The 26724-nt window shown below is 42.3% G+C and overlaps 1 protein-coding gene across 1 annotated transcript in view; it reads left to right on the plus strand.

Moving 5' to 3' along the window:
* ophn1 (oligophrenin 1) overlaps positions 1 to 19016 on the plus strand; it is a 231309-nt gene extending 212293 nt beyond the window's left edge. The window contains exons 23-24 of the mRNA XM_059976800.1: positions 4546 to 4606; positions 16124 to 19016. Of these exons, the coding sequence (XP_059832783.1) occupies positions 4546 to 4606; positions 16124 to 16132 (70 nt within the window). The 3' untranslated portion in view covers positions 16133 to 19016. The remainder of the gene's footprint in view (positions 1 to 4545; positions 4607 to 16123) is intronic.
* Positions 19017 to 26724: the final 7708 nt, after the last annotated feature.

Here is a 26724-nt window from a genome sequence, read left to right on the forward strand (position 1 = left end):
CTTTTGATTCCCATTCCTGTTAGTCTGTGGCCTCCTCTTGTTCCATGATGAGGCCACCCTCAGGGTGGAGGAGCAACACCTTATATTCTCTCTGGGTAGCCTCCAACCTGATGGCATGAATATCAATTTCTCCTTCCAGTAATCTTTTTCCCTCCCCCTCACCTTTTCTTCTGTTCTCCACTCTAGCCTCTTATCTCTTCTCACCTGTCTATCACCTCCCCCTGTGTCCCTCCTCCTTCCTTTTCTTTTAGGGTCCCCTCTCTTCTATTAGATTGCTTCCTCTTGAGACCTTTACCTCTCCTACCCACCTGGCTTCTTCTATCACCTTCAAGTTATCCTTCTTGACTGCCCCCCCCCACCATGCACAGACACATTTTTGTTCTGGCATCTTCCCCCTTCCTTCCATTTGAAGGTGCCTTGGTGGTGGGGAGATTTGTACCCATGATGGAGCTGGCTGAGTCTCTGCAGCCTCTTGTCCTGCACCTTGGAACCTCCATACCAGATGGTGATACAACCGCTAAGAATGCTCTCACCATACATCTAGAGAAATGTGCTACAGACTTTGATTATATAGTAAGTGACTAAAATGTGAAATTAGTAACCAAATTTAAGAGGTTATGCTGTGATTTGTACTAAGTTTTCAAGATATTAAGGGGAACTGACAAAGCAGATTCAGAGAAAATATCTCTACTGATCAGGGAGCACAGGTTTCAAGGTTAAAGTTCAAAGTAAATTTATTATCAAAGTATATATATGTCACCATATACAACCCTGAGATGTTTCTTCTTGCTAGCATTCAAAATAAATACAAGAAACATAACAGAACCAATGAAAGGTCATGCCCAACAGGACAGACAACACACTGTGAAATTACAAAAAGAAAGAAAAATTATGATAATAATAATGATAACTAAATGAGTGATAAATATCAAGAAAGTGAGATGAAGAGTCCTTGAAAGTGAGTCCAGAGCTTGTGGGAACATCTCGCAGTTACCCCCTCTGGTTCAAGAGCCCGATGGCTGAGAGGTAGTAACTGTTCCTGAACCTGGTTTTGTGGGTCCTAATATTTATGTTTAAGAGTGAAATAAGGGATTGCGACCTACCCAAAGGGTGGAGAACTTATTTGCAAATGGTAATTTACACTTGAACACACAACCCCACCACTGAGCATATTCCCAAGGAGCACAGCCTCAAGAAAGCAGCATTCATCATCAGAGACCCTTCATCCAGGCCATGCTGTCTTCAGCTGCTCCCACCAGAAGAGAGAGGAGCCACAGTTTCAACACCAGGGACAGTTCTTAACAGCATGGGTAACTTTACTCACCTAAACACTGAATTGTTTCCGCAACATATAGGTTCACTTTCAAGGACTCTACAACTCATGCCCTGAGAGAGATCTATTGATTTATTTGTTTCTCTGTTTGCCTGTTTGTTTATTTATTTATTTGTAATTCTAGAGATGGTCTTCTTTTGCACATTGGTTATTTTTTAATCTTTGTGTGTAGTTTTTCATTGATGCTATTTCTTTGTTTTACGGTGAATGCCTGCAAGAAAATGAATCTTAGGGTAGTATATGGTGACACATATGTACTTCAAGAATAAATTTAATTTGAACATTGAAGCTGGGTAGGTTGTTTGTCCTAACACTGATCTTAGTAGAATTGGGGTAAAAGCAAGGTATATGGTAATGGGTCACAAATCAGGTATTCTTATTCAATGACAGAACACTTAAAGGGGCCGAATAGCTGATCCTCTTCCTGGCTTCCTCTTAATATCATGGACATTGTGTGGTAGTGGGGTTCCAAGTCCAACCAGTCTGAGTTTTTCCCGAATTCCCTTGTTAACAATTAATGTTTTTCCTGTCATAAATGGAATAGTGCTTTGTCTCTACCCGGACTTCCTTCAGGTCCTCTCTGTCTTTATTCTAGAGCAGAGCTTCCTAACCAGGGCTACACGGAACCATTGCATAAAAATGGTTCAGAATCTCTGGTTTAGGGAGCTATTCTACCTTTCCTGATTTTTTTTTTAACCTCCTTGTTTTGGTGGAAAGTCAAACAGGATGAAGCGATGTTAACTAAAAATATACAATCAGTAGAATTTATTATAAGAACAGAAAAAATGAACAAAATAAAAAGACGTAGGAGCAGGACTAGGCCTTTCAAGACCCCTCTGCCATTCAAACCATGGCTTTTTTTCCTCTTAACCCATTCTTCTACTTTTGCCCTGTCACTTTTAACACACTTACCAATCAAAAACCTATACATCTCTGCCAGTGACTTGGCCTCCACAGCCATCTGTGGCAGCAAATTCCACAGATTCACCACCCTCTGGACAAAGCAATTTCATCTCATTGTGCTTTTGAAGGGATGCCCTCTGATAAGTATTATTGAACAATCACTTTGGTTTGAAGATGTAACTTCATGCAATTATCTATTTTCAAGTAGATATGTATTTTCAAGTGGATATGTAGTTTTGTGCTACGTTAGTCCAGCTGACGGGCTATCTGCAGAGACTGCATCTCAATTAGCTTCAGCCTTGAGCAATGAAGAAGGGACATTTTGTGTTACTATAGCAGCCTAGACAAAATACTGGAGGAGCTCAGAAGATTAGGCAGTGTCCTTGGAAATGAATAAACAGTCAATGTTTCAGGCCAAGACCTTTCTTCAGGACTGGAAAGGAAGAGGGAAAAAGAGTGGAGGGAAGGGAAGGAGGATAGCAGAAAGGTGATAGGTGAAGCCCAGTGGACGGGAAAGATAAAGGGCTGGAAAAGAAGGAATCTGATAGGAGAGTGGACCATAGGAGAAAGGGAAGGAGGCGGGAATCCAGAGGGTGGTGATAGCCATGTGAGAAGAGGAGGTCAGTCCATGTCCTGATCATTATATTGATTTTGAGATAATGTTGCCATGCACGGGGCTCACTCAGGTAAGAATTGCTTACACAAGCTATCAGACCAAGTTATATTAAGGTACAGGAGCAGAATTAGGCTATTCAGCCCTTTCAGTCTGTTGTACTATTCCATCCTGATGAATTTATTAACCTTCTCAACTCCATTCTCCTGGCTTCCCCCTGTAACCTTTGACGGGCTGACTAATCAAGAACCTATCAAACTCTGCTTTAAATATATTCAATCACTTGGCCTCCACAGCTGACCGTGGCAATGAATTCCACAAATTCACCACTCTCTGGCTAGAGAAATTTCTCCTTATCTCTTTTCTAAATAGATGTGCCTCTATTTTGAGGCTGTACCCTCTAATCCTAGACTCCCCCATTATAGAAAACATCCTCTCCACGTCCACTCTGTATATCCAGGCCTTTCAGTATCGATGGGTTTCAATGAGATTACACCTCATTATTCAGGAGTGAGTTTCTGTGGAAAAACATAGATGGTGTTAACTTAAAATTCAGTAAGAAGATCTGATTGTAAAAGGCAGTGTGGTCAATAGAGCCACTACTTTACATTTCCAGCCACTAGGGGCCATGTGGAGTTTGCCCATTCTCCCTGTGACCGCGTGGTTTTCCTCCAGATTGTCCTGTTTCCTTCTCCGGGTAGGTTGGTAGGTTAATTGGCCACTGTAAATTAGGATGTTGGTGAGTGATAGGATCTGGAGGGAATTTATTGGGAATGTGAAGAGAATAAATGGGATTGGTGCTAGGAGTAAAGTGTTGGAGTTCGGGCAACATGGACAAAGTGTGATGAACGAACATTTTCCTTGCCATGGGTCTCAGACTTTATCTTAATGTAGCAGAATCTGAGGCAGGTTTATTGTCACTGACCTATGTTGTGAAATTGGTTGTTTTGGTGCAGTACGTAATGGTGAAAGTTGCATTCATGGGGTCATTGTCTGTTCAGAAATTTGATGGCAGAGGGGAAGAACTACTTGTGGAGATAATCAAACAGTCAACATTTTGGGCTGAGAGCCTTCAGTACTGGAAAGGGAGGGGGAAGAAAGCAGAGTAAAAAATTTGGGGGAGGGGAAAGGAGGATAGCTAGGAGGTGATTGTTGAGGCCAGGTGGCTGGGAAGGGTAAAGAGCTCGGGAGAAAGGAACCTGATCAGGAGAAGCAAGAGGAAGGAGCAGTTCCCAAGATATTGAGAATGTGTCTTTAGGTTCCCTACCTCCTCTCTGATATGTAATGAGAAGAGGGTGTGGTCCCAGATGTTGAGGACATTTAACAATGGATGCTGCCCCATTGAGGCATCTCCTATTGACGTGCTGGGGAGGCTGCTAGCCATGGTGGTGCTGGCTAAGTTTGCAACCTTCTGCAGCTTTTTACTAATTTGTGCATTGGTGACTCCAAACCAGTCAGAATCCAGTCCAAAGTGCACCTGTAGAGATTTGCTAGAGTCTTTGGCGATGTACCAAGAGTCCTCCAACTCCTAATAGTTACTGTCATACCGTCTTCATCAAATACATTGGGCCCAGGATAAATCTTCAGAGTATGATGACGCCCAGGAATGTGCGACAAAGAGAGGTGAATGAATGACTGTTCAGCCACAGTGTGTGATTTCACAGAAACCTGATCACGTTTTCATTGCTCCTTCTAGTGCAAACGCTTCTCCACCGCCAACTCCTCCTGTGCCCCGCAAAATTACTGCGAAAGATGAGGTAAGTGAAGATGATAATTATATTGATAATGCCATAAAGTAAAGAAGACATTTCAGTTTGTGACTCGGTATCAGAGTGATTCCAAGTCTTTGATCAAAATTGACATAAGGATCTTGCTAGAAGCAAATTTTAAGTCTTTGAATTATATATTCCTACTGCTAATGAAAATTGCACCTCTTCTGAAGGTTTGTGACTTAGAAATGTTAGATGCCATATTCCTTGCACAGACAGTATTTGTTATCTTTTGGGAATGCAAGCATGGAGCAGATGGTCCCTTCGCTAATTTTATCTTACGAACTTTCAGTATGATGTCTATTTGAATTGGATAATGTACTCTGCTCAACATTTATGAGGTATTACTGTTCGCTCTCGGCTGCACAGGTATGTGGCCGAGCAGTAACACAAATGCTCCTGCATGCGTAGCCTTTGTTGTCGTGCAGCTGGAATTGGACGCAGCTACGGAAAGTTTACGAAATGTGAAAGATTCTCTTTGCCGTGCTCTATTTCGTCATACCCTGAAATTAATGAACAAAATCAAGTGTATGTCACTTTTTAGTTTTCATTCTAAATATTCATAGTATGTATTTACCAAAAAAAAACATTTAAAGTGCCGTGCAGTTTACAGGCCGTGTGCAAATTTCCTGCTCAGAGCCATGATCGATCTGCGCAGCTGCAATAATAAATGAGAGGGAACATTGCCAGACATGTTATGTCCTTTCTTTGAAAGTAAGTGCATGATGACCCACCCCACCTGTTGACACGAGTGATAAGTAAAGAGAAAAGACCAACTTTATTGGTCACGTACTTTGAAACATATAGTGCAATGTATCATTGACCAATACAGGATGAATGACGCTGTGAGCAAGCGTCCCTATGCTTCCGGCACCAACGTAGCATGCCCATAACTTACTAACCCTAGCGTGTATGTCTTTGGAATGTGGGAATAATTAGTATTGCCATATAGATTCTTTCTCAAATAATTTGTTCTTCGAAACTGGGGATAAATTTTGGGTAGCCAGTTTGAGGCTAACCTTATTGGTGAGGGTTGATGATGTTTGTTGTGTCCTTGCTCTGTATGTGATGGGTAATCCAGGGCAGGTTGATATGGAGGGTGAGGTTTGCCCATGCACCAGGCTCCCCTCTTTACGTGGCTAATGACTCCAATGGAACGGCGGAGACAGATACAGTTTGGCATCAGCAGCATTGCAGGGATTGCCAGTCAGTGTTGAACTCAACGTAGGGCCTCCAGTTCTGGATTTTTCCCTCTGGATTTACTCTCAAACCCTTCCCCATGAGTGGGTATAGTGTATGAGTGGGCAAGACAACAGATGTTTGAGATCAGAGTTTTCTTTCTCCTGGATGACAAAAAAGTGAGGACAAAATCCCTATATGTGTGATGGATGTAGATAGATGAAGTGGCAGCTGTGAAAAATTGTAGAATATTGAACAGTATCCCACATTGATTTGTTTTGCTTTAATATATCTTGATGTAAAACATACTTTATGATCAAATGGGATTAAAAGGCTCGTATTAAAAGGCATTATTGTATTCAGTTCAATGGATTGCTATCGACAAGTGATCAGATGTGGGAGCATTACCTACATGCCCTTCACCCCAGCGAGTCAGAAATCACTCAGTCTGCTGTCCTGTCACCCGCTACTGTAATGATGTCTCTGTTCTACTTAGAAAGGAGTCAGCTGTTTAACCATCTTGTTACTGTTGTGCTCTCTTCATTATAATGAGGGTGTGATTATTAGAACAGACCCTTTGGCCCACAATGTTGTGCCAACCTTTTAAACTACACAATCAGTCTAACCCTTCCCTCCTACATAGCCCATAATACTCCATTTGCTTTTCATCCATACACTGATCAAAGAGTTTCTTAAATATCATCCTTTACTACCACTCTTGGCAGTGAATTCCACACATTCGCCACTCTGTGTAAACAAAAATCTACATCTGACTTCTCCCCTAAACTTTCCTCCACTCACCTTGCCCCAAAACTCCACACTGTTAGGAATTCTGCCATTGACCTTGTACTCTGAATTCAAGTTTAAACTTCCAAAGTGAGTCACTTCCCACTTTACCAAATTGAACACCATCTGCCACTTCTCAACTTAGCTCTGCATCCTATGTCCCGTTGGACCTACAACGGCTTTCTATAAAATCCGTAACTCTGCCAATCTTGTTCAAACCATTTCTTTTGTTTCCTCTTTCGCTCTGTTTCCTGTTAGAATCACACAACACAGAAGTTGATCCTAGCATTAGTGACTGTCCTGGATAGCATTTACACTGCATTCGACTCCTTTGGAAGGATTATCTGGACAATGATTTACCATCCTGTGCATTGATCACTAAACCAAAGAGATTAATTTGAAAATCACTGCAGTAACTGAAGAATTAAATGCAAATAATAAAATCTGGAATAAAAAATGGTATCAGTAATATTGATCAAGAAACAGCCAGAATGTTGTGGATTGGTCAGTCAATTTCCAAGAAAGCTGCCATCGTTATTTGTTATGGACCCAGGCCATACAATGTGCTTGATAATTTAGTGCTCTCTCGAATGACCCGTCATATCACACTGTCCAGATATTGAAAATGAATGCAATACCCCTAGTAACTAACCTTTTATAGTTCCTTAAATTTACAAGGATGTTGCCAAAACTTGAAGACCTGAGTTATAGGGAATGGTTGAATAGGTTAAGACTTTATTCCCTAGAGTGTACGAGAGTGAGAGGAGACTTGACTGAGGTTTGCAAAATGATGAGTAGGGTATAGATAAGGCAAATGCAAGCAGGACTTTTCCAGTGAGATTGGAAAAACTTCACTCAGAGGGTGGTACGGATAGAACAATGTGGATCTGATTTCAATGTTGAAGATAAATTTGGATAGGTACATGGACATGAGGGGTGTGGGGAGGGGTCTGTGGTCTGGGTACAGGATGATAGGACTAGTTCAGCACAGACCAGATGGGCGGAAGGGCCTGCTTCTGTGCTGTAGTGTTTTATGACTTTAAATTATAGGATTATCCTTAAGTACCTCTAAAATTGGATATTGGGACACCATGAAACATGTTATGCAAATATAAGTTGCTCCTCCTCTCTGATATAGAAAAATTGAACCAATATATTCTGCAGTTTTATTTTGATTTTGCTTTTAAGGGAAGATAATTTTAAGTTTTTTCAAAATTTCAGGAATAATTTTAGGGTGCTATTTATCATTTGGTGGGTGACCTCTGGTTTAAGATCAGTAGGGAGGATCATTAGTCCTGCCCTTTCTATGCACTTAGTTAATTTGTCTACACTTACAAACATGGATGGGTCAAAGGACTGATAACATATCGACTGACTGAAATGAAAACCATTTTGTACATAGGAAGCAGAAAATTTTCAGTAGAAAATGCCAATTAAATTGCTGGCTGGGGTGCCCAAACTTTATAGAACCATAGCTGCAATGCATTGATTTACTGAGATAGAGCACAGAACAGGTCCTACCTGCCCTTCGAGCCACGCTGGCACAATTTACATTGATCAACTTACCTAACTGGTACATCCTTTGACCGTGGGAGGAAACCAAAGAACCACAGGGAATAACTTCAATCAGCCTCACTTTCCCCATCACTGAAATGTTCCTGCAATTAATGGACTCATTTTCAAGGACTCTTCATCTCACGTCCTCAATGTTTATTGGTTATTTATTATTATTTCTTTCTTTCTGTTTTTGCACAGTTTATTGTCTTTTGCACACTGGTTGAATGCCCAGTTGGTGCGGTCTTTCATTGGTTCTATTATGGATTTACTGAGAATGCCTGCAGGCAAATGAATCTCAGAATGTATATAGTGACTTTGATAAGTAATTTACTTTGAATTTTGAAAACCCAAGCATTCCGTGGGGAGGATGTATAGATTCCTTGCAGAGGATGCCGGGATTGAACGCCAAATTGACACCCTGAGCTGTAGTAGCATCACACACTATTGTGGCGCCCTGTGATGTAAGCAACAAAACTGGAATTCTTTTCTCTTCAGGACAGAGATTGTGTTATTTACTGCTGGAGAATAAAAATGGAAGGATGTAGTCAGTGTTGGTGCACTTCACCCCAGGCAATGTGACACAGCATCCAAGATGGAATTAGTGCTGCCCCCCAGTGTTTGCTCAGCAGAAGACAAGCTGTATTGTGTTCGACTTGTAGATTTCTGCAATATTTTTAGACATGGTCTTGGACTATATTTTTTCGTGTGTCTGTGTTTTGCACCTTGACTGCAGAGTAACACTGTTTCAGTTGTATTCATGGGTATTCATGTATAGTTGAATGACAGTCAATCTTGAACTACGAACTATGATGCATTATTCAAAGCTTGCTTGTCTTTAGTAATTCAGGTTGCTTGCTTTGAGTGTTGTTATTTCCTAGTTAATTTCTCATTGGTATTGCCAATTAAAAAAAACTGAATTAATCAACAGAAGATTTGTAGTTCCCTCTAATTATTTTGGTTGAAAAGAAAAAGTAATTTGCATTGATCAGCCGTCTGTCAAAATAATTCAGGCACTCTAGTGCTTAACTCTAGTGTTCTGAAGGTTATAAGTTGTCAAAAACTACTTAAAAATATTTCTCTTCCATTTTGAAGCTAAAATTCAGAGTCAGAATTGAATAAGGTTTGATTTAATAGTTTTTATGAGATATCATCAATTGCTTTAATTCCAGAGATGTGGTTCAGTGCTTTGAGCAATTTGTACCTTGCCTCAGATTCAGCATCTGCCACTCTTGTGTCTTCATGAACAGTTAGAAACTGTTTCCTTCTCAAAATGGTCACTTAAATGACGCACAGAATGTTGCCAGGGCTGAGGATTTAAAGATAAAGATTCCCCTTATTTATCGTATACAGTGTAATGCATTGTGTTTGCCAATTTAAATCAGCAAGGATTGCTCTGGGGACGGTCTGCGAGTGTTGCCGCACTTTCAGAACACAACTTAGTAACCCAGTCACGAGGAAAAAGGAAATCTTGGAGGCAGAGATAACAGTTACAGTATTCCCAAGGTATAGGTGAAAAACAGATTAGCTTTATTTGCTGCACTTATATTGGGACATAGAAGCATACAATGAAATGCTTCACTCTGCATCAATAATCAGCACAGTCCCAGGATTCGGCTGGGGGCAGCACACAACTTGTGCCAAACTAGCCTGCCCAGAGCTCACCAACCTACTAACCCATTCGTCTTTGGAACGTGGGAGCAAACTGAAGCACCCGGAGGAAACCCACACGGTCACGGGAGGAGCATACAAACTCCTTGTAGACAGTGACAGGAATCGAACACTGATCAATGATCGCTGGTGCGGGGAAGCCACTGGGCTGGGCTGCAAGGTAGCACAGTGCGCCACATCGTGACCAGCTAAATTTGGGAAGGGTGAAAGACGGAACATTGGGGTGGTGGGGGTGGAAGGGAATGCGCACAAACTGGCTTCACACCTTCTCCCACCGCTCCTCCACCGTAACCAAAATGGAAAAAAAAACTGCCATTTTTGTAGACATTTATAATCTCAGGCACCACAAAATACCAAAAAAAATCCTTCTGAAATATAACAAAGCTTCAACAGGTTTTCACGTGCAGAGAATGAGAGTGCACAGTAAACAGTGCAATTTGCAGTCACGGGATCTTTCTTAATGATGCTGGATGATTCTCAAAGGTTCAAAGTAAATTTATCGTCCTCATCACCATATACTACCCTGAGATCCATTTTCTTGCAGGCATTCACAGTAGAACTAAAAGATACAATAGACTCAATGAAAAACTATACACAAATAAAGGCTGACAAACAACTAACATGCAAAAGAGGATGAGCTGTGCAAATGCAAAACAAACCCAAATAATGAATAAATAACGTTGAGAACATGAGCTGTAGGGTCCTTTTAAGTGAGTGCATAGGTTACGGAACCAAACTGCACTGTAACTGTTCTATCTATAGAGCCCAGCCTTGGTCTAGCACTGTGTTAGATAGATGGCATCTTAAACAACGCAGCACACTGCAGTACTCCTGTGATTAGGTACTCAAATCGCCAGAATGGAGCCGAATTCACTCAGGCCAGTTCTCGCACTGAGCCAAGAGTGACACATACTAATATCAGTTCCGAGCCAGCTTGGAAACTTCGGCTTTTGCATCTGGCTTTAATGACTGTTGGCCTGTCTGAAGCCTAACGCTGGTTATTTTGATTCCCAATTCTCCCCGTCCACTCTGACGCGATCGCTCTCTGACTTGTAGAAGGAAATGTTGTCGAGGGTGTGTAGGGAAGGGGAGTCTACGGACGTTAATGGCAAACTCAGTCTTTGAGCAAGTTTTTGTTTGTAAATTGTGCCATTAGCAAATGAGACTGAACTGAGCAGAGTTAATTTAGTGAAATATCTTGGACACTGTAAGTCACAAAAGCAGAACTGTGACCCATTTGTGATTAACTGAACTCTTAAAATTACATTGGAGCCTGGCTTTCCACAGGCTGTAATGTAGCCTCAAGGCAAAGAAAGCTTATGCTATGACTCGTTTTAATCACAGCAGAAATATAGTTGAGTTTCTTTACTTTGGTCCACTGCCATGCAACTTAAAGGAACCCCCTTTCCTCTTCCATCCTGCTCTGTTCCTTTGGGCCCTGAGGGTACTGCTGACACAGGGCTCCTGCTCTGCCAGGGGCAGTAGCCCCAAGGATTTCAGCTCTGCCTGCATTAACATAAGCTGGCTGGATCACCACTCACATTTATTATCACACATACGTCGGAATGTAGAGTGAAACGGATCGTTTGCATTAACAACCAACAGACCAAAAGGGCAAGTGTCACCGCATGTTCCAGCACCGTGTTCAACAGAACAGCACCAACAACAAAACCAGCCGGGTTGTGGGTCCCCTGCTGGCCGGGCCATGCTGACTCCCGGCTGACCCCCGTGCCATTCCTGGCACTCACTGCCCATGTGGACCAGGATTCCGTCGCATTTGACCATTTTGGAAAGAAGTATTAAACACTTGTTGTGTGTAACTCTAGTGGGAGATCTCTGACCCTGTTGACTCCCTCCCCACGCTTATGCCAGTGTCGGTGGTGGATCAAATATTTCGCTACATCTGTCAACTGCTGTTCATTCCATTTCCATCCTCCTACCTTGTTGAAAAGGGCCTCAGTGCAGTGCACCACATACCCACAAAAAACAGAAACCGCTTGGACATTGTTACACATGGGGACTGAAGGGTTTTGCTGACACAACTTGAACCAGATGCTTCAATTCTTGTTCAAAACCATCAAGCTCAAGGATCACATTGATATCGAAGCTGCTGTACAGCACACAGCTACTGTGTAAGCTAGGTTTAAAGACAAATAACAATTTAAAGCAGAATCATTTTTCTCATGATAGCATATGTTGACATGTTTCTACACTGTAGGGGTGCCAGGGAGTATATTGTGCCTAAGAGGAGCGAATATGAAGGACCTTTAAAGTCTGGGTAGCACTGCTGTGGGTAATTTATAAAAATTCTGCTGTTGTAAGTTTGGGAACAGGGACATTATGTTGCAGTTACATAAAAGTCGATGCTCAGGCTTCACTTGGAGTATTGGGTACAGCTTAGGTCACCCTGTCCTAGGAAAGATGTTATCAAGCTGGAGATGGTGTGGAAGAGATTTACGAGGATGATGTCGGGACTGGAGGACCTGAGTTTCTGGGAGAGGTTGGCCATGCTTGATCATTATTCCCTGGAGCGTATGAGAATGAAGGGTGACCTCAGAAATTTATAAAATCATGAGGAGCATGGATAAGGTGGACAGTCAGTCTCATCCCAGCACTGGGGAATCCAATATTAGAGATTGCAGAGACAAGATAAGAGAGGAGAGATTAGGAGACCTAAGGGAAAACTTCTTTATGCAGAGGGTGGTACCTGGAATGAGCAGTCAGAGGAAATGGTTGAGGAAGGTACAATTACAGGAGGGAGAGTTATGGGTCAAACATGGGAATATATATTTCAGATGGGAATATACAGTGGCCAGCATGCACCAGTTGGTCTGAGGGAGCTGTTTCTTGCCTTGTGGCCCACTAGTGTGGCAGAAATGAGGTGATTGCAGTAAATGGTTAGTAGCAGTTCGGAGGGCTGCAAGGCCTATTCCCATGATGCATCTCTCTGACTCTCTCTATGGAAGCCAGGTGACAGGGGTGGGGGGGGGGGTGGGTGGCTGGTATCTCAACCAGAGCAGCCCAATGGGCTCACTGAAAGGCTCTAACTACTCGAGAGGCCTCATCCACAGGCCTAATCAGCTATCAGTGTTACTGAATGTCCATTAATGTTTTTGATGTTTGAAATGCCTTATAATGCTGTGGTGAGAATCAGGGCAAGTGCAGCTTCAACACTAAAGGACCTACACAACATACAGGGCATAGCCGCTCACTTCATTGGCACCCCTTCCATTCACTCACTCATCGATAATTGTACCATGTACATTCATGTCCAAATCATGTGCATAAATAATGAATAAAAGGGATCCCGTCATTGACCCCGGGGCACCCCACTTGTCACCGGCCTCCAGTCGGAGTATTGACCTTCAACCTTCTGCCTCCTATCATCGAGTCAATTCACCCTGAATCCCATGCAACCTAAGTTTTCAGATCAGCCTGCCCAGTGCAACCTTGTTAAGGGCCTTACTAAAGTCCATATAGACAATATCTATTGCTCTACCTACATCATCCCCTTAGTTACCTTTCAAATAACTTAAAAAGATCCACCGTACATGCCCTCCTATGCACCCAGCCATGCTAATTTTTTCCTGATCAGGCCTTGACTATCCAAGTAACATTAGATATTGTCCCTCAGAATTCCCTCCAGTAACGTCCTACAATAGAAGTCAGGCTCACTGGCCTGTAGCTCCCTTGCTTTGATACACTTATTGAACAAAGGAATAACACAGCAGGAAAGTTGTTTCCGCTGGAAAGTGAAACTAGAACTAGGGAACATAGCCTCAAGATTCAGAGAAGTAGATTTAGGACTGAAATGAAGAGAAACTTTTTCTCAGAGAGTGGTGAATCTGGAATTCTCTGCCCAATGAAGCAGTGGGGGCTACCTCAGTAAATATACTTGGATAGATTTTTGCATAGTAAGGGAATGAAGGGTTATGGGGAAAGGCAGGTAGGTGGCGATGAGTCCATTGTCAGATCAGCCATGATCTTACTGAATGGTGGAGCAGGCTCATCGGGCCAGATGGCCTACTCCAGCTCCTATTTATCGTGTCCTTATGTAAACACAGCCCAGACTTCTGGAACATTGTCAGTGACTAGCAGCAAAGTGCATCTCTCTTCGAGAGCCTCCATGAATTCTTCCAGGGCTCACATAGGTCAGGGCTTCCTTGGTCAAGCTCTGGGGATTTGCCCACCTTAATGCACTTTGTCCTTAAATACATCTTTCATCATCATATGTAAATGATCTAAGGCCTCTCTACTTATTGCCCTAATTTCTTTGGCACTTATGGTATTCTCTTTAGTAAACACTGAGGAGATATAGACATTCAGAATCTCATGCAGCTCCTTTAAGGGGACCTAGTCATTTTTTTACTGCTAATATAACTGAAGAACCACTTGGAATCATCTTTAACTCTGCCTGCCAATTCCATCTCATTCCCCCTTTTTTACCCTCCTGGTCATTAACTTTCCTTCTTTTCCTCACCAGAAACTCATTAGCCAGAGTTCCCTGAATTTGGTTCGTTAACCTTCACCCTCACAGGAACATGCTGCTCCTGGGTTTCAGGAATAAGAGCAATCAGTCCCATTATTTTTATCTGCTTCCACTCTATCCAAACATGCTCTTCACCAAGAAGTGTCATCAGATTAAGAAATATAGGAAGTTAGGCTCCTACCTATCCAACTCTATTAAAACTGATGAAGGGTCTTGGCCTGAAACGTGGATTGTTAATTCCCCTTCATAGTTGCAGCCTGAGTTGCTGAGTTCCTCCAGTGTTTTGTCTTCATTGAATATTTTTATTCAAGTCTAGAATCTAGAACTGGGTGATGTAGTTTTGGATAACAGAGAGAGACCATGATGGAGGAATTTCTTCCCTGAGGTCCATAGATTTGGGATTCTTCACCACATAAGAGCTGTCCTAGAAGGTATTCGAGGCAAATGTAGGCAAATTTTTGGACTGTTTGGTAATTGTGGGATATGTAGACAGGCAGGGGTAGACCCAAGATGAGATTAGATCAACCACAATCTCATTGAATTGTGCAAGAGATACATGACCTTCACCAGCTCCTATTTTTCTAAATTGGCTTAATATTGCACACATGTTGAAGTACTGTGAAAAAACATATTGCATACCATTTATACAGATCACATTAGTGCATTGAGATAGTTCTGCTTTCCACTGAGGATGGGTGAGATTAGAACTAGAGGTCAAAGGCTGAGGGTCTAAGGTGAAATATTTAAAAGGAATTTGAGGGGTGAACTTCTTCACTCGGGGTGGAACGAGCTGCCAGTGGAAGTGGTGGATGCAGGTTCGATTGAAAATTTGAAGGGAAGTTCATGGATGAGAGGGGTAAGGACATCTATGGTCCAGATGCGGGTTGATGGGACTAGGCAGAGTAATGATGGGCCAAAGAGCCTGTTCCTGTGCTGTAGTGATCTATGACTCCTGTGCAAGGGAAACACAATTCCAAGGTGCAGAATAAAATGTTATAGAGGCGTGGACAATATCATGCAAGGCCATGACAAGATAGATTGTGAGGTCACATGATTGTCATGTTCTTTTGACTGTTTCGTGTTTTAGCTTTCAAATATATTGGATTCTGGTTAATTGTGACACATTGGGACCAGTACATTTTGGCACAATTAAGTGCCTGCCCCAATTAGCCAAAGTTTCATGGAAATAGTTCAAAAGGTATAAAAAAAGGTAATAGTTATCAATGGAAGAATGGCTACTGTGTTCTTTTGATTGACGGGAAATGAACAAAATCAGCACAGACACGTAGTGTAGATAATGGACTGCCTTCATACAATGCTATTGATGATTGCATTCTCCAAAACTTCATTTTCATTGTAACATTAAAGATGATTGTTGATATCTTCAAGTTCTTTGTAACTCCTAACTTGCTGAAGTATGAAATTGTTTCATTTTCACTCCTGGCTGTTTCTGGCATCTCCAAGACCGAGTGCCTGAAATTACAGTGAGCAAAACAGTTCTAAATTGTCTTGCTGCTTATTCGTCACCAACTATCAGTGACAAAAATCACTGCTTTTTGAACACAAGCATATGCAACTGATGCTATTTGAGAACTGTTTGCTCTAAGTATGATGTAGTAGTGTCTGACTGCCACACAAGTGCACACATCTGATGCTAATTAGAAATTGTTTGGCAGTAGTCTCCTGCTCCAATTAAATGGCATAATATCCCAAATAAACAAAGGGGATCTCAGCTATTTTCTCAATTAGTTTTCATTCTTTAAGAGATGACCCAAGTAAGTGGCTGCCCGGATTAACTAGAATCCACTGTATAATTTGTTTTTCAGACGTCATGAAAGGGAAGTATGGTTGGTTTCAGGGAAGCTGCTGGATCGGAACTGGAACGATAATTTCTGTGAACTGCCTTGAACTTATCAAGATTTCATCTGGAACACCAAAGATCCTCCAGATCATCCAAGTGGATGGTGTCCAGGAATTGTTCCATCCTGCCGACATCCAAGGAAGCGTAGTTATTGACTGCTTTGAGTGGTATTGTCCTTGAGCTAAATGTTGAATATCTTTCTCTTCGATGCATTCTGATGCTACATTTTATTGTTATGATCTGCCGCCTTCTTGAATAATCAATTCCTGTTTGTGTGAGATCAGCTGTGTATTTTATCAGGTGTTAAAGTACTACTGGCAATTCATGCAAACTTTATTAAATGTGCAATGTATTTTACATTAAAAACCCTGCAAAATGTGGGGTCTAATTTTGGGAAGATTTTGCTTGACCATCAGTCTAAATAGAGTAAATATAAGAAAAGGTGTTTCAACCATGTATTTAAAAATGCATACATTCTGTTTTTTATGACTGGTGAAGGACTGCTTACTTTGATAATGTTATCAGTGAAAGTAATTTGTACATGCTGCAGGGTAGGTTGGGAGGAATTATTCTAAAGAAAGCCGTGCTCTTATTCAGAGTGCGTCAGGCAGTAATTCTTGTCCCACGATATCAAAGGCTTACTGGGATTTATTGCCCTTCATGTGAGCTGGGACACTGTGACATTTGATGCCCTGGGTTTGGAACCTGTTCCTGGCCCAATGACTGTGCTCGAAAGAATGGTTGGATCCCAGTTGAGACTCAGTGAAGATGAACAATGTCCAGCAAATCAGCACAGAAGCCGTCATCTCAGCTCATGTCTGGATGTGTCCTATAATCCTATCCATCACATTATGGTGGATAATGAATTTTTATCTAATTATTTACTTTGTTTAATTAGCATTTTTAAGTAATTTTATTTTTAAGAAAATACACATTGATTGCATTCCATTGAAATAAGTCGGCAGTTGGGCATTCTCCTTCTCACTGGCCTTTGATTTTGTGTTAGGAAGCTGAATGCCATAAATCGTTAGACAATGCAAAGCTCCCAGACAGAGGGAGGAGGAATCCTGAGTCCAAATGTGCATAACAATCGATTCCTCATCTGCCAGCATCTGGCAATAGTAAGGAGAGGCAAAGTTACAGGAAACACACAGACTGATCAAACTGAATATATTCTTTACCAATTAGGATGATTTATATGATTGGGGAAGATCAAAAGGAATGATTCTAACAAAGTTCAATGTAAATTTATTATCGAAGTACAAATATGTCACCCAATACAACCCTAAGATTCATTTTCCTGCAGGCATACTCAATAAATCCATAATATAATAATAACCATAATTGAATCTATGAAAGACCACACCAGTGTGCAAAAGTCAACACACCGTGCAAATACAAAAATGAAGAAATAATAATAAATAAATAAGCAATAAAGTAAATTTATCATGGAAGTATATATATATGAAACCCTGAGATTTGTTTTCTTGTGGGCATACTCAAAGACCACACCCAACAGAGGGAACAAACATTGCACAAAAGACAACTAACTGTGCAAATACAAAAGAGAAAGAAAAGAAATAGTAATAAACACAATAAATGTCGAGAACAAGAGGCCTTGAAAATGAGTCCATAGATTGTGGAAACAGTTCAGTGATGGGGCAATTGAAGTTACCTCTTCTGATGGTTGAGGGGTAATAACTGTTCCTGAACCTGATGGTGTGAGTCTTGAGGCTGCTGTACCTTTTCCCTGATGGCAGCAGTGAAAAGAGAGCATGGCCAGGGCAGTGTGGGTGCCTGATGATGGTCGCTGTTTTTCCGCAACAGCTGCCTCATGTAGGTGTGCTTAATGGTGGGGAGAGCTTTACCCAAGATGGTCTGGGCCGTATCCATTACTTTTCTATTCAAAGGCATTGGTGTTTCCATATCAGGCTGTGATGCAACCAGTCAATGTACTCTCCACCTCACATCTATAGAAGTTTGATGAAGTTTTAGGTGTCATGCCGAAACTTTGCAAACTTTGAAAGAAGTAGAAGCACTGCCATGTTTTTGTCGTAATTGCACTTGCATGCTGGGCCCAGGACAGGTCCTCCGAAATGACAACACCGAGGAATTTAAAGTTGCTGATAGGTGTTGAACCTGAGTGTTTTTGATTCTGTTATAAGAGACAGAGGTTGGAAAGTCTTCATTCCCCAGTTTTGACACTCTGGCTAACACGCCGACTGAGAATAAAATTTCACCAAGAAAGGATGAAGCCAAAAAGTGACTAATTAAAAGCAGCTGTTCCTTATAGCGTTTCCTTCATATGCAGAGATTGATGGCTTTTTTTTTAAAGAAAATGCTTTAGCTGTGCACATTACAGATATCTGTAAGGAAACAGTCCTGTAAATCTTAGTTAATTTGTAAATTAAATTGCAATTAAATTATTGGGCAGCTGGCATAACTGGTTAAAAAACTGTGTATGTGTTGCTTCTTTGCTAAGTTAACATTCCATTGATTGCTGTTTAAAATGCCCTTTTAGTACCATGTTGGGAAAATGAGTATTTATTTTAATACAATTCAATGGCTTGAAATTTTTTTCCCCCGTGTGTCTCTGCTTGGCTACCGACCTTCCTGTTCAGGACATGGGAAGCTTGCAACTCCCTGAGAATGTTGTCATCATATTGATCCTTGGTAACCCAGCAGCAGGGAATGTGATACCTAATTTAAAAAAAAACTGATTAAACATAGAGGATGAACATGAGCCTAACGCTAAAAAGACAAACTGCCAGTTACACTGAAAAAGACTGTAAAGCTAAGACACAGTGAGCTGTGTGGCTTTAATATGTATAATTTTCTTGAAGCCTGCCATTATGGAGATCAGATATTTTGTGTCGATGTCATGAAAGATTTTTAATCCTCATTGATAGAGGTCATGCTGTGAAGGTTATTTTAATAAATATTAAGCCATGTTAAGCAGTTGTTACGTACCCCGTAACTGGGTCACTTACCAGCAAAGATAGAGAGGTCCATTGAAGTCTGATGGTACTATTTTAACAGTATTTATTGATAAAAATACACAAAATAATATCAATGCAAACATAGATAATATACGTCGTCAATACTAAATCTAAAAGCGCGGGTATAATAATAATCAATAAGAAATAGCTCTATCGTTGTGTAGGGGATAATGTATTGTCCGATGGAAATATAAAAGTCGCTGTTAGTTCGTTCAAGCTGCAGCATTTTGTTTTGAGAGAAAGACGGGTTAAACTTGCCCAGTCCTTTTATGATGTCAACCCTTCAAGAGGCGTTGGGAGTTGGTTTCCCCGTTGTTAGCTAAAAGCCATTCTTCCGTGGTAAAAGCCACCGGTTCTGGGGCAAAATGGAACCGAACGCACGTGGCCTCCTCCCATCGGCTTCCGCTATTACGGGATCGCTAGAGTTTCTTCTGGTGCGTCTGAAGGGGCTGTTCCCACAGACCCTCTTTTATCCTGACTCACAGGGTCGTAGATGTCAATCAGGTTGGGGGTGATGCAATCCCTCCCTCAACCAGCCCACTTTGCCTGAGGGCTTCCACGTAGCACAGTATTGTAATACACAAGTCCGTCTCCAAGAGACAATGGCCGTTTCCCGTAGCTTTATTTCACCGGGGTGGGGGGGGGGGGGGAGCAAGACATTACGCACGTCTCTCTCTCATTTCCTGGGTTTCCTGACCCAAATCAATAGTGATCTTGCAATTCTCACAAAGGAGGGGGCTACCCCGCACCCTTCGGCCCCTCAGAGGTGTGGTACATTCATAACACAGTGAACATCATGACAAGTTAGAAGAAGGCTCCTATTTCTTAAGTGTATGACGACCAGTCTCCATCGCCTGACTTCAGAAATTCAAAGCTTCAGTTATTATCATATACAACTCTGAAATTTGTCTCCTGCAGATAGCTGGGAAGCAAAGAAAGAACATGAGAGTCGTTCAGAGAGAAACGTCAATCCCAACCCCTCCCGTACAGTGAACAACAACATCCCAGTCATCAACCCCCAAGCCACCCCCTCCCCGCTGCATAAAACAGAACAGGAACATTGTCCCCTGACGAGAAAACAACCCCTCCGCATTAAAAAAAACTAACAGAACATCAACCCCCCAAGCACCCTTACTTTGCACATCAAAACTTGTTGACTTGCTGTTATTAGACAGATGGCACTAATTCATTTGTCACCTTGTCATTGATTGGTTTGTGCAAATTGACTGGTGTTCGTTCCAGCAATTCAAAATTAACGAAGGGGTGAAAATCTGCTTTAAGGGATGAAATGGTGGACCACAAAAAAAAGTCTCCTTTTGTTTTTGGGCCTTTCTGTTTAGCAGAGGAGACTTTCAAATGGAATAGTTTAGAAATATTTGTGCTAAATTTGCCTTAACCAACATGCAAGTGCTCAATCTTGAGACAGGGCCATTGTTAGCTGCAGGAATATTCCCATAATCAAGGCACTAAAGAGAATTTTAATAATTAAAACTCCTTCCCTGAAGTAAAAGTGATGAGATGAAGGAGTGCATATACTTCATCACTGATGGGCTGAGACGACCACTCATTTTCATGAGCCCTTGGTACTTCTCTTTGAAGGTAGTTGGTGGGGTAGGTCAGACTGGAAGGTCTAATGACCACTGTGCGAGCAATTTTGAGCCCCTTATGTAAGAAAGTATGTGTTGGCATTGGAGAGGGTCCAGAGGAGGTTCAGGTGAATGATCTTGGGAATGAAAGGGTTAACGTATGAGGAGCCGGTCTGGGCTTGAATTTGATGGAGTTTAGAAGATTGGGGGGGGGGGGGGGATAGGATCTCATTGAAACCAATTGAATATTGAAAGGCCTGGATAGAGTGGAGAAGATGTTTCCTATAGTGGGGTAGCCTTGGGCCAGAAGGTACAACCTGAGAATAGAAAGGAGCCCCTTTAGAACAGAGATTAAAAAAAATTCTTTAACCAGGGGTGGTGAAAATCTGTGGAATTCTTTGCCACTGATGTCTGTGCGTGCCAAGTCATTGGATGTATTTAAAGTGGAGGTTGATAGGTTTTTGTCTAGTAATGGTGTCAAAGGTTAAAGGGAGAATGCAGGAGAATGTGGTTAGAAAGGGATAATAAATCAGCCTTAATGGAATAATAGATGTGCCTCAATGGGCTGAATGGCCTAATTCTGCTCTTACAGCTGATGAGCTCCTGGCTAGAGAAAGAAGCTGTCAAAGCTCTTGTATCAGCAAGTACATTGATGGTGATGCTCAGTCTTCAATTGCATCACATGTTGACCTTGTTGGAGCCTAAGTGATAATGAGTATTTACAATTACAATTCACCTCTAACCCTGATGATTAGGCTGGCAGTGTCATACAGAAGATCTCTGCTGAATAAGCTGATAATTGGGAAGGTCGTATAGATTTTTTGTTTGGGCTGTAAGCAAAAAGAAGGACAAGTCTCTGTTTCTAGTCTGTTTGCTGGAAGGTTGGTTGGAGCAGACCACCAGTGAACAGGAGTGGCCTTGGTTGTAACATTCCTTAATTTCTCAGGCTGTTTCAGGCTGCACACAAAAGACAGCCTCTGGGGTAGGGCACTTAAACCCTGTAAATGACCTATAAATCCTTCAGAGTCTGGAAACCTGAAACTAAAGCACCGATGCTGGAGAAGCTCAGAAGACAGAAACACTTGATGCTCCAGATCCATGCCATAAAATGTAGAATATTTTCAGTATTTCTTGATTTCATTTCTTAAATCTTTTGAATTGGTTTTGGTAGAGGGAAGGATATTGGGCCAATCTTTAAGTTAAACAAAAAATCAACAGTTAAATGTGTAAGCACCAATTATTTAAGTAGTTTCTGGATATTTTTGATTATAAATGTATTTTATTAATCCAAAGGTGCAATGAAGTTTCAAAGGAAAGAATCTACTTTGATGTCTTAAATTAACAAAATTGACTTGAACTAGAGTTCATAGGTTAGGGTGTGAAACCCTTTTTAACCATTTGCCCCTCGCTACCAGCCACCAGACTCAACGGTGAGAAAACCAGCTTTCACAGTTTAGGGTTGGTATAGGTTGGGTCTTGGGTCCCACCAAACCCGGGAGTTGGAATGTCTCGCCGACACAAACCTTGATCTGCATGAATACCATGCAACCACCGCCCCCCGCATGCAAGAAATAACAGACCGTGCATTGCATACATGAAAACTTATGAATGTTAACTTAATCAAACCATTATTAAAGAAGAAAGAGAAAGAACAAAATTGAATTGGAAAAAAAACTGATTCAATTTTTTGAGGGTGTGACTAAACAGGAAGTAGATGTGTATATGGATTTCAGCAAGGCATTTGATAAGGTACCCCATGCAAGGCTTGTTGAGAAAGTAAAGAGGCATGGGATCCAAGGGGACCTTGCTTTGTTGTTCCAGAATTGGCTTGCCCACAGAAGGTAAAGAATGGTTGTAGATGGGTCTTATTTTGCCAGTCTATCTTTGAGTAGATGGAGCTCGTCAGCCTGGGAAGGCAGTCCATCCAAGACGGAAAACTCTGATTTCAAACCTCTGCTGCCTTGCGGTCATACCCACCTATGGGAAAAGCTGTGGGTATAAACCCTGAGGACAAATCCAGAGCTGGAGTCCCTAAGACAGTCCGATGTTGTCTTCAACCTCGCTCTGGCAACTCCTGTGACGTCACTGATGCCAATCTGTATTGGCCCTTGCCCTTCCCTTGGACAACATCGGTGGCGTGGAGAGGGGAGACTTGCTGCTTGGGCAACTACTGGTCTTCCATACAACCTTGCCCAGGCCTGCACCCTGGAACCAGGCGCAGATCCATGGTCTTGCGAGACTAACGGATGCCATCACCATTCTGCATGGAGGTCAGTCACCAGTGGAGTGTCTCAGGGATCTGTTCTGGGACCCCTACTCTTCGTGACTTTTATAAATGACCTGGATGAGGAAGTGGAGGGATGGGTTAGTAAATTTGCTGATGACACAAAGGTTGGGGGTCCTGTGGATAATGTGGAGGGCTGTCAGAGGTTACAGTGGGATGTCGATAGGATGCAAAATTGGGCTGAGAAGTGGCAGTTGGAGTACAACCCAGATAAGTGTGAGGTGGTTCATTTCGGTAGGTGAAATGTGATGGCAGAACATGGTATTAATGATAAGACTCTTGGCAGTGTGGAGGATCAGAGGGATCTTGTGGTCTGAGTCCATAGGTCACTCAAAGCTACTGTGCAAGTTGACTCTGTGGTTAAGAAGGCATACGGTTCATTGGCTTTCATTAATCATGAGATTGAGTTTAAGAGCCGAAAAGTAATGTTGCAGCTATATAGGACCCTGGTCAGACCCCACTTGGGGTACTGTTCTCAGTTCTGGTCACTTTACTACAGGAAAGATGCGGAAACTATAGAAAGGGTGCAGAGGAGACTTATAAGGGTATTGCCTGGATTGGGGAGCATGCCTTATCAAGTCAAGTCCAGTCACTTTTATTGTCATTTTGACCATAACTGCTGGTACAGTATATAGTAAAAATGAGAACGTTTTTCAAGACCATGGTGTTACATGACATAGTACAAAAACTAGACTGAACTATGTAAAAAAAAACAACACAGAGAAAGCTACACTAGACTACAGACCTACACAGGACTGTATAAAGTGCACAAAAACAGTGCAGGCATTACAATAAATAATATGAGAATAGGTTGAGTGAACTCGGCCTTTTCTCCTTGGAGCGGTGGAGGATGAGAGGTGACCTGATAGAGGTGTATAAGACAATGAGAGGCATTGATCATGTGGATAGTCTGGGCTGAAATGGCTAACACAAGAGGGCACAGTTTTAAGGTGCTTGTAAGCAGATACAGAGGAAATGTCAGGAATCTTTTTTTATGCAGAGAGTGGTAAGTGCGTGGAATGGGCTGCCAGCAACGGTGGTGGAAGCGGATACTATAGGGTCTTTTAAGAGACTCCTGGTCTCTTAAGAGATTAGATGGAGCTTAGAAAAATAGAAGGCTATGGGTAAGCCCTGTAATTTCTAAGGTAGGGACATGTTCGGTACAACTTTGTGAGCCGAAGGGCCTGTGTTGTGCTGTAGGTTTTCTATGTTTTCTAAAAGGGCCCATCATAATAAAAACAGCCAAATATGCGCAAGGTTGGCACACAAATCTTCCGAAAGCTGATGTGTCCGAAGTGTTCACGGTGCCAACTACAATTCATTGATCAACGGTAGGACTTCCTCTCTTGGACTCCACCAAATTGCACACTCCCTTTGGATTGAATCCTACGGCCGGTTCTCTTTAGCTTCTTCTGTTTCCATCTCCCACTGAAAGACCCCACCCCCAAGTGTCCGTCACAAAAACCTCTCTGCCCAGCACTCTCTAGAATTTTCTCACAATTCCACCATCCCGATTGGAGGACACTACATTCCTAAGTATGAACATCCCAACCCCCTATCTTTAACGGTAAAGAAAACACTCCCAGCAGAAAATACTGCTTCTACAGAAACCCATTACATGAAATACCCTACAACATTAGCAGTAAATCCTTAAGCAGAGCATTACACTCACCACCCACCAAAAGTGGTCATGTCCTCATGACTTTGAAATTTACCAACTCATCATTAATAAGTTTTCACAGGAATATTGTGACATCATGACCTCCAATCCATTTGTAAATGGTGCTGACATATCTCACTAGGGTGATAGACACAACACTCTATTCCCCTTGTGTATCATAGGCCAGCCTTTCTGGGGGCTTTCCTGACTCTTTGAGACCTCCTTATCCCACCTTCCGCTTCTTCAGTCTCAGAGACTCCTTGGGCTCTTTCCTTCTGGCAACCTAGGTCCCCATGCCACATGACTAAGTTCAGTTTCATCCCCAATTACTTTGGAGACCAGCTTCCCTTCATTGCCCGGCTGCAAGTCTGCCTGTCCACTACTTGTCCCCCCACCCCCCGATATGTCCGAGTCAACGTGGGGGAAGTTCAGGAATGCCTTCACCAAATATTGGGGAGTTTGAGGCAACATATACCACATCCCAATTTCCTCAACTTCCTTGCTAGTGCTCATCATCCAGCCTAGGATGGGCTTGCACTTTCTCAAAAACAGCTCTGAACTCCAGGTAAATGCAGAAGGTTTTCAGAAAACTCTCTCCAATTCTCTCCTTGCAGGCTCCCACTAGCCTCCTCACAATAGGAGCTTTTGTTCCTGTAAGAATTCTCAACGGGGTCAGGGCAGACCAGCACTAACATATCAAAGACCTCAGCAATGCCAACACCTGCCATTGAAAACTTCAGCTTCAATGTAAAGTGACTACCATGTGGGTAATCAGCAATACTAACGCCCCGAAGCTGAGTGGTGTCCAAGGCAAGTGTCTCAGATACCAGTTGTAGACGGGTCTGTACAGCCAAGTAACCTGTGACCCTGTGTCAGGTACGGCTCTAGCATAAGTACTCTCGATCCATGAGGATACAAATGAGATTGACCCCATTAAGCCTCCAGGAAAAGGGTTTCACACTGTGGAGTGTCCCATGATACATGATTTGGAATGTGTTCCCCCCCCCCCCACCCCCGAGATGCCAGGCCATTCCCTTACTGGGTCTCTCCGAGGTTTCCCGACTTCCCTTTCTGTTACTTAAACAGAAGTTGGTTCACTTTCCGAAGATTTTCCTGTCCTTCACAATCACGGTTAAAATGTCCATAAGACCATAAGACAAAGGAGCAGGAGTCGGCCATTCGGCCCATCGAGTCTGCTCTGCCATTTTATCAAGAGCAGATTCATTCTCCCATTTAGTCCCACTCCCTCGCCTTCTCACCATAACCTCTGATGCCCTGTCTACTCAGATACCTATCAATCTCTGCCTTAAATACACCCAATGACTCGGCCTCCACTGCTACCTGTGGCAACAAATTCCATAGATTCACCACCCTCTGGCTAAAAAAATTTCTTCGCATTTCTATTCTGAATGGGCGCCCTGAAATCCTCAAGTCATGTCCTCTCGTACTAGACTCCCCCACCATGGGAAACAACTTTGCCACATCCACTCTGTCCATGCCTTTCAACATTCGAAATGTTTCTATGAGGTCCCCCCTCATTCTTCTAAACTCCAAGGAGTACAGTCCAAGAGCGGTCAAACGTTCCTCATATGTTAACCCTCTCATTCCCGGAATCATTCTAGTGAATCTTCTCTGAACCCACTCCAATGTCAGCACATCCCTTTTTAAATAAGGAGCCCAAAACTGCACACTGTATTCCAAGTGAGGTCTTACCAGTGCCTTATAGAGCCTCAACATCAGATCCCTGCTCCTATACTCTATTCCTCTAGAAATGAATGCCAACATTGTATTCGCCTTCTTCACCACCGACTGAACTTGGTGGTTAACCTTAAGGGTATCCTGCATGAGGACTCCCAAGTCCCGTTGCATCTCAGAACTTTGAATTCTCTCTCCATTTAAATAATAGTCTGGCCATTTATCTGCGGTGTTACATCTGCGATGTCCTTCCTCACCGCAGATATTGGTCGCTCCCCTTTTCATGGGAGCGTATTCAGTAACAGCCTTCTGCTTAGTATGTCCCACCGCTGGGTCTGCGCT

Source organism: Hypanus sabinus, chromosome 8 (genome assembly GCF_030144855.1).
Source record: "Hypanus sabinus isolate sHypSab1 chromosome 8, sHypSab1.hap1, whole genome shotgun sequence".
NCBI lineage: Eukaryota > Metazoa > Chordata > Chondrichthyes > Myliobatiformes > Dasyatidae > Hypanus > Hypanus sabinus.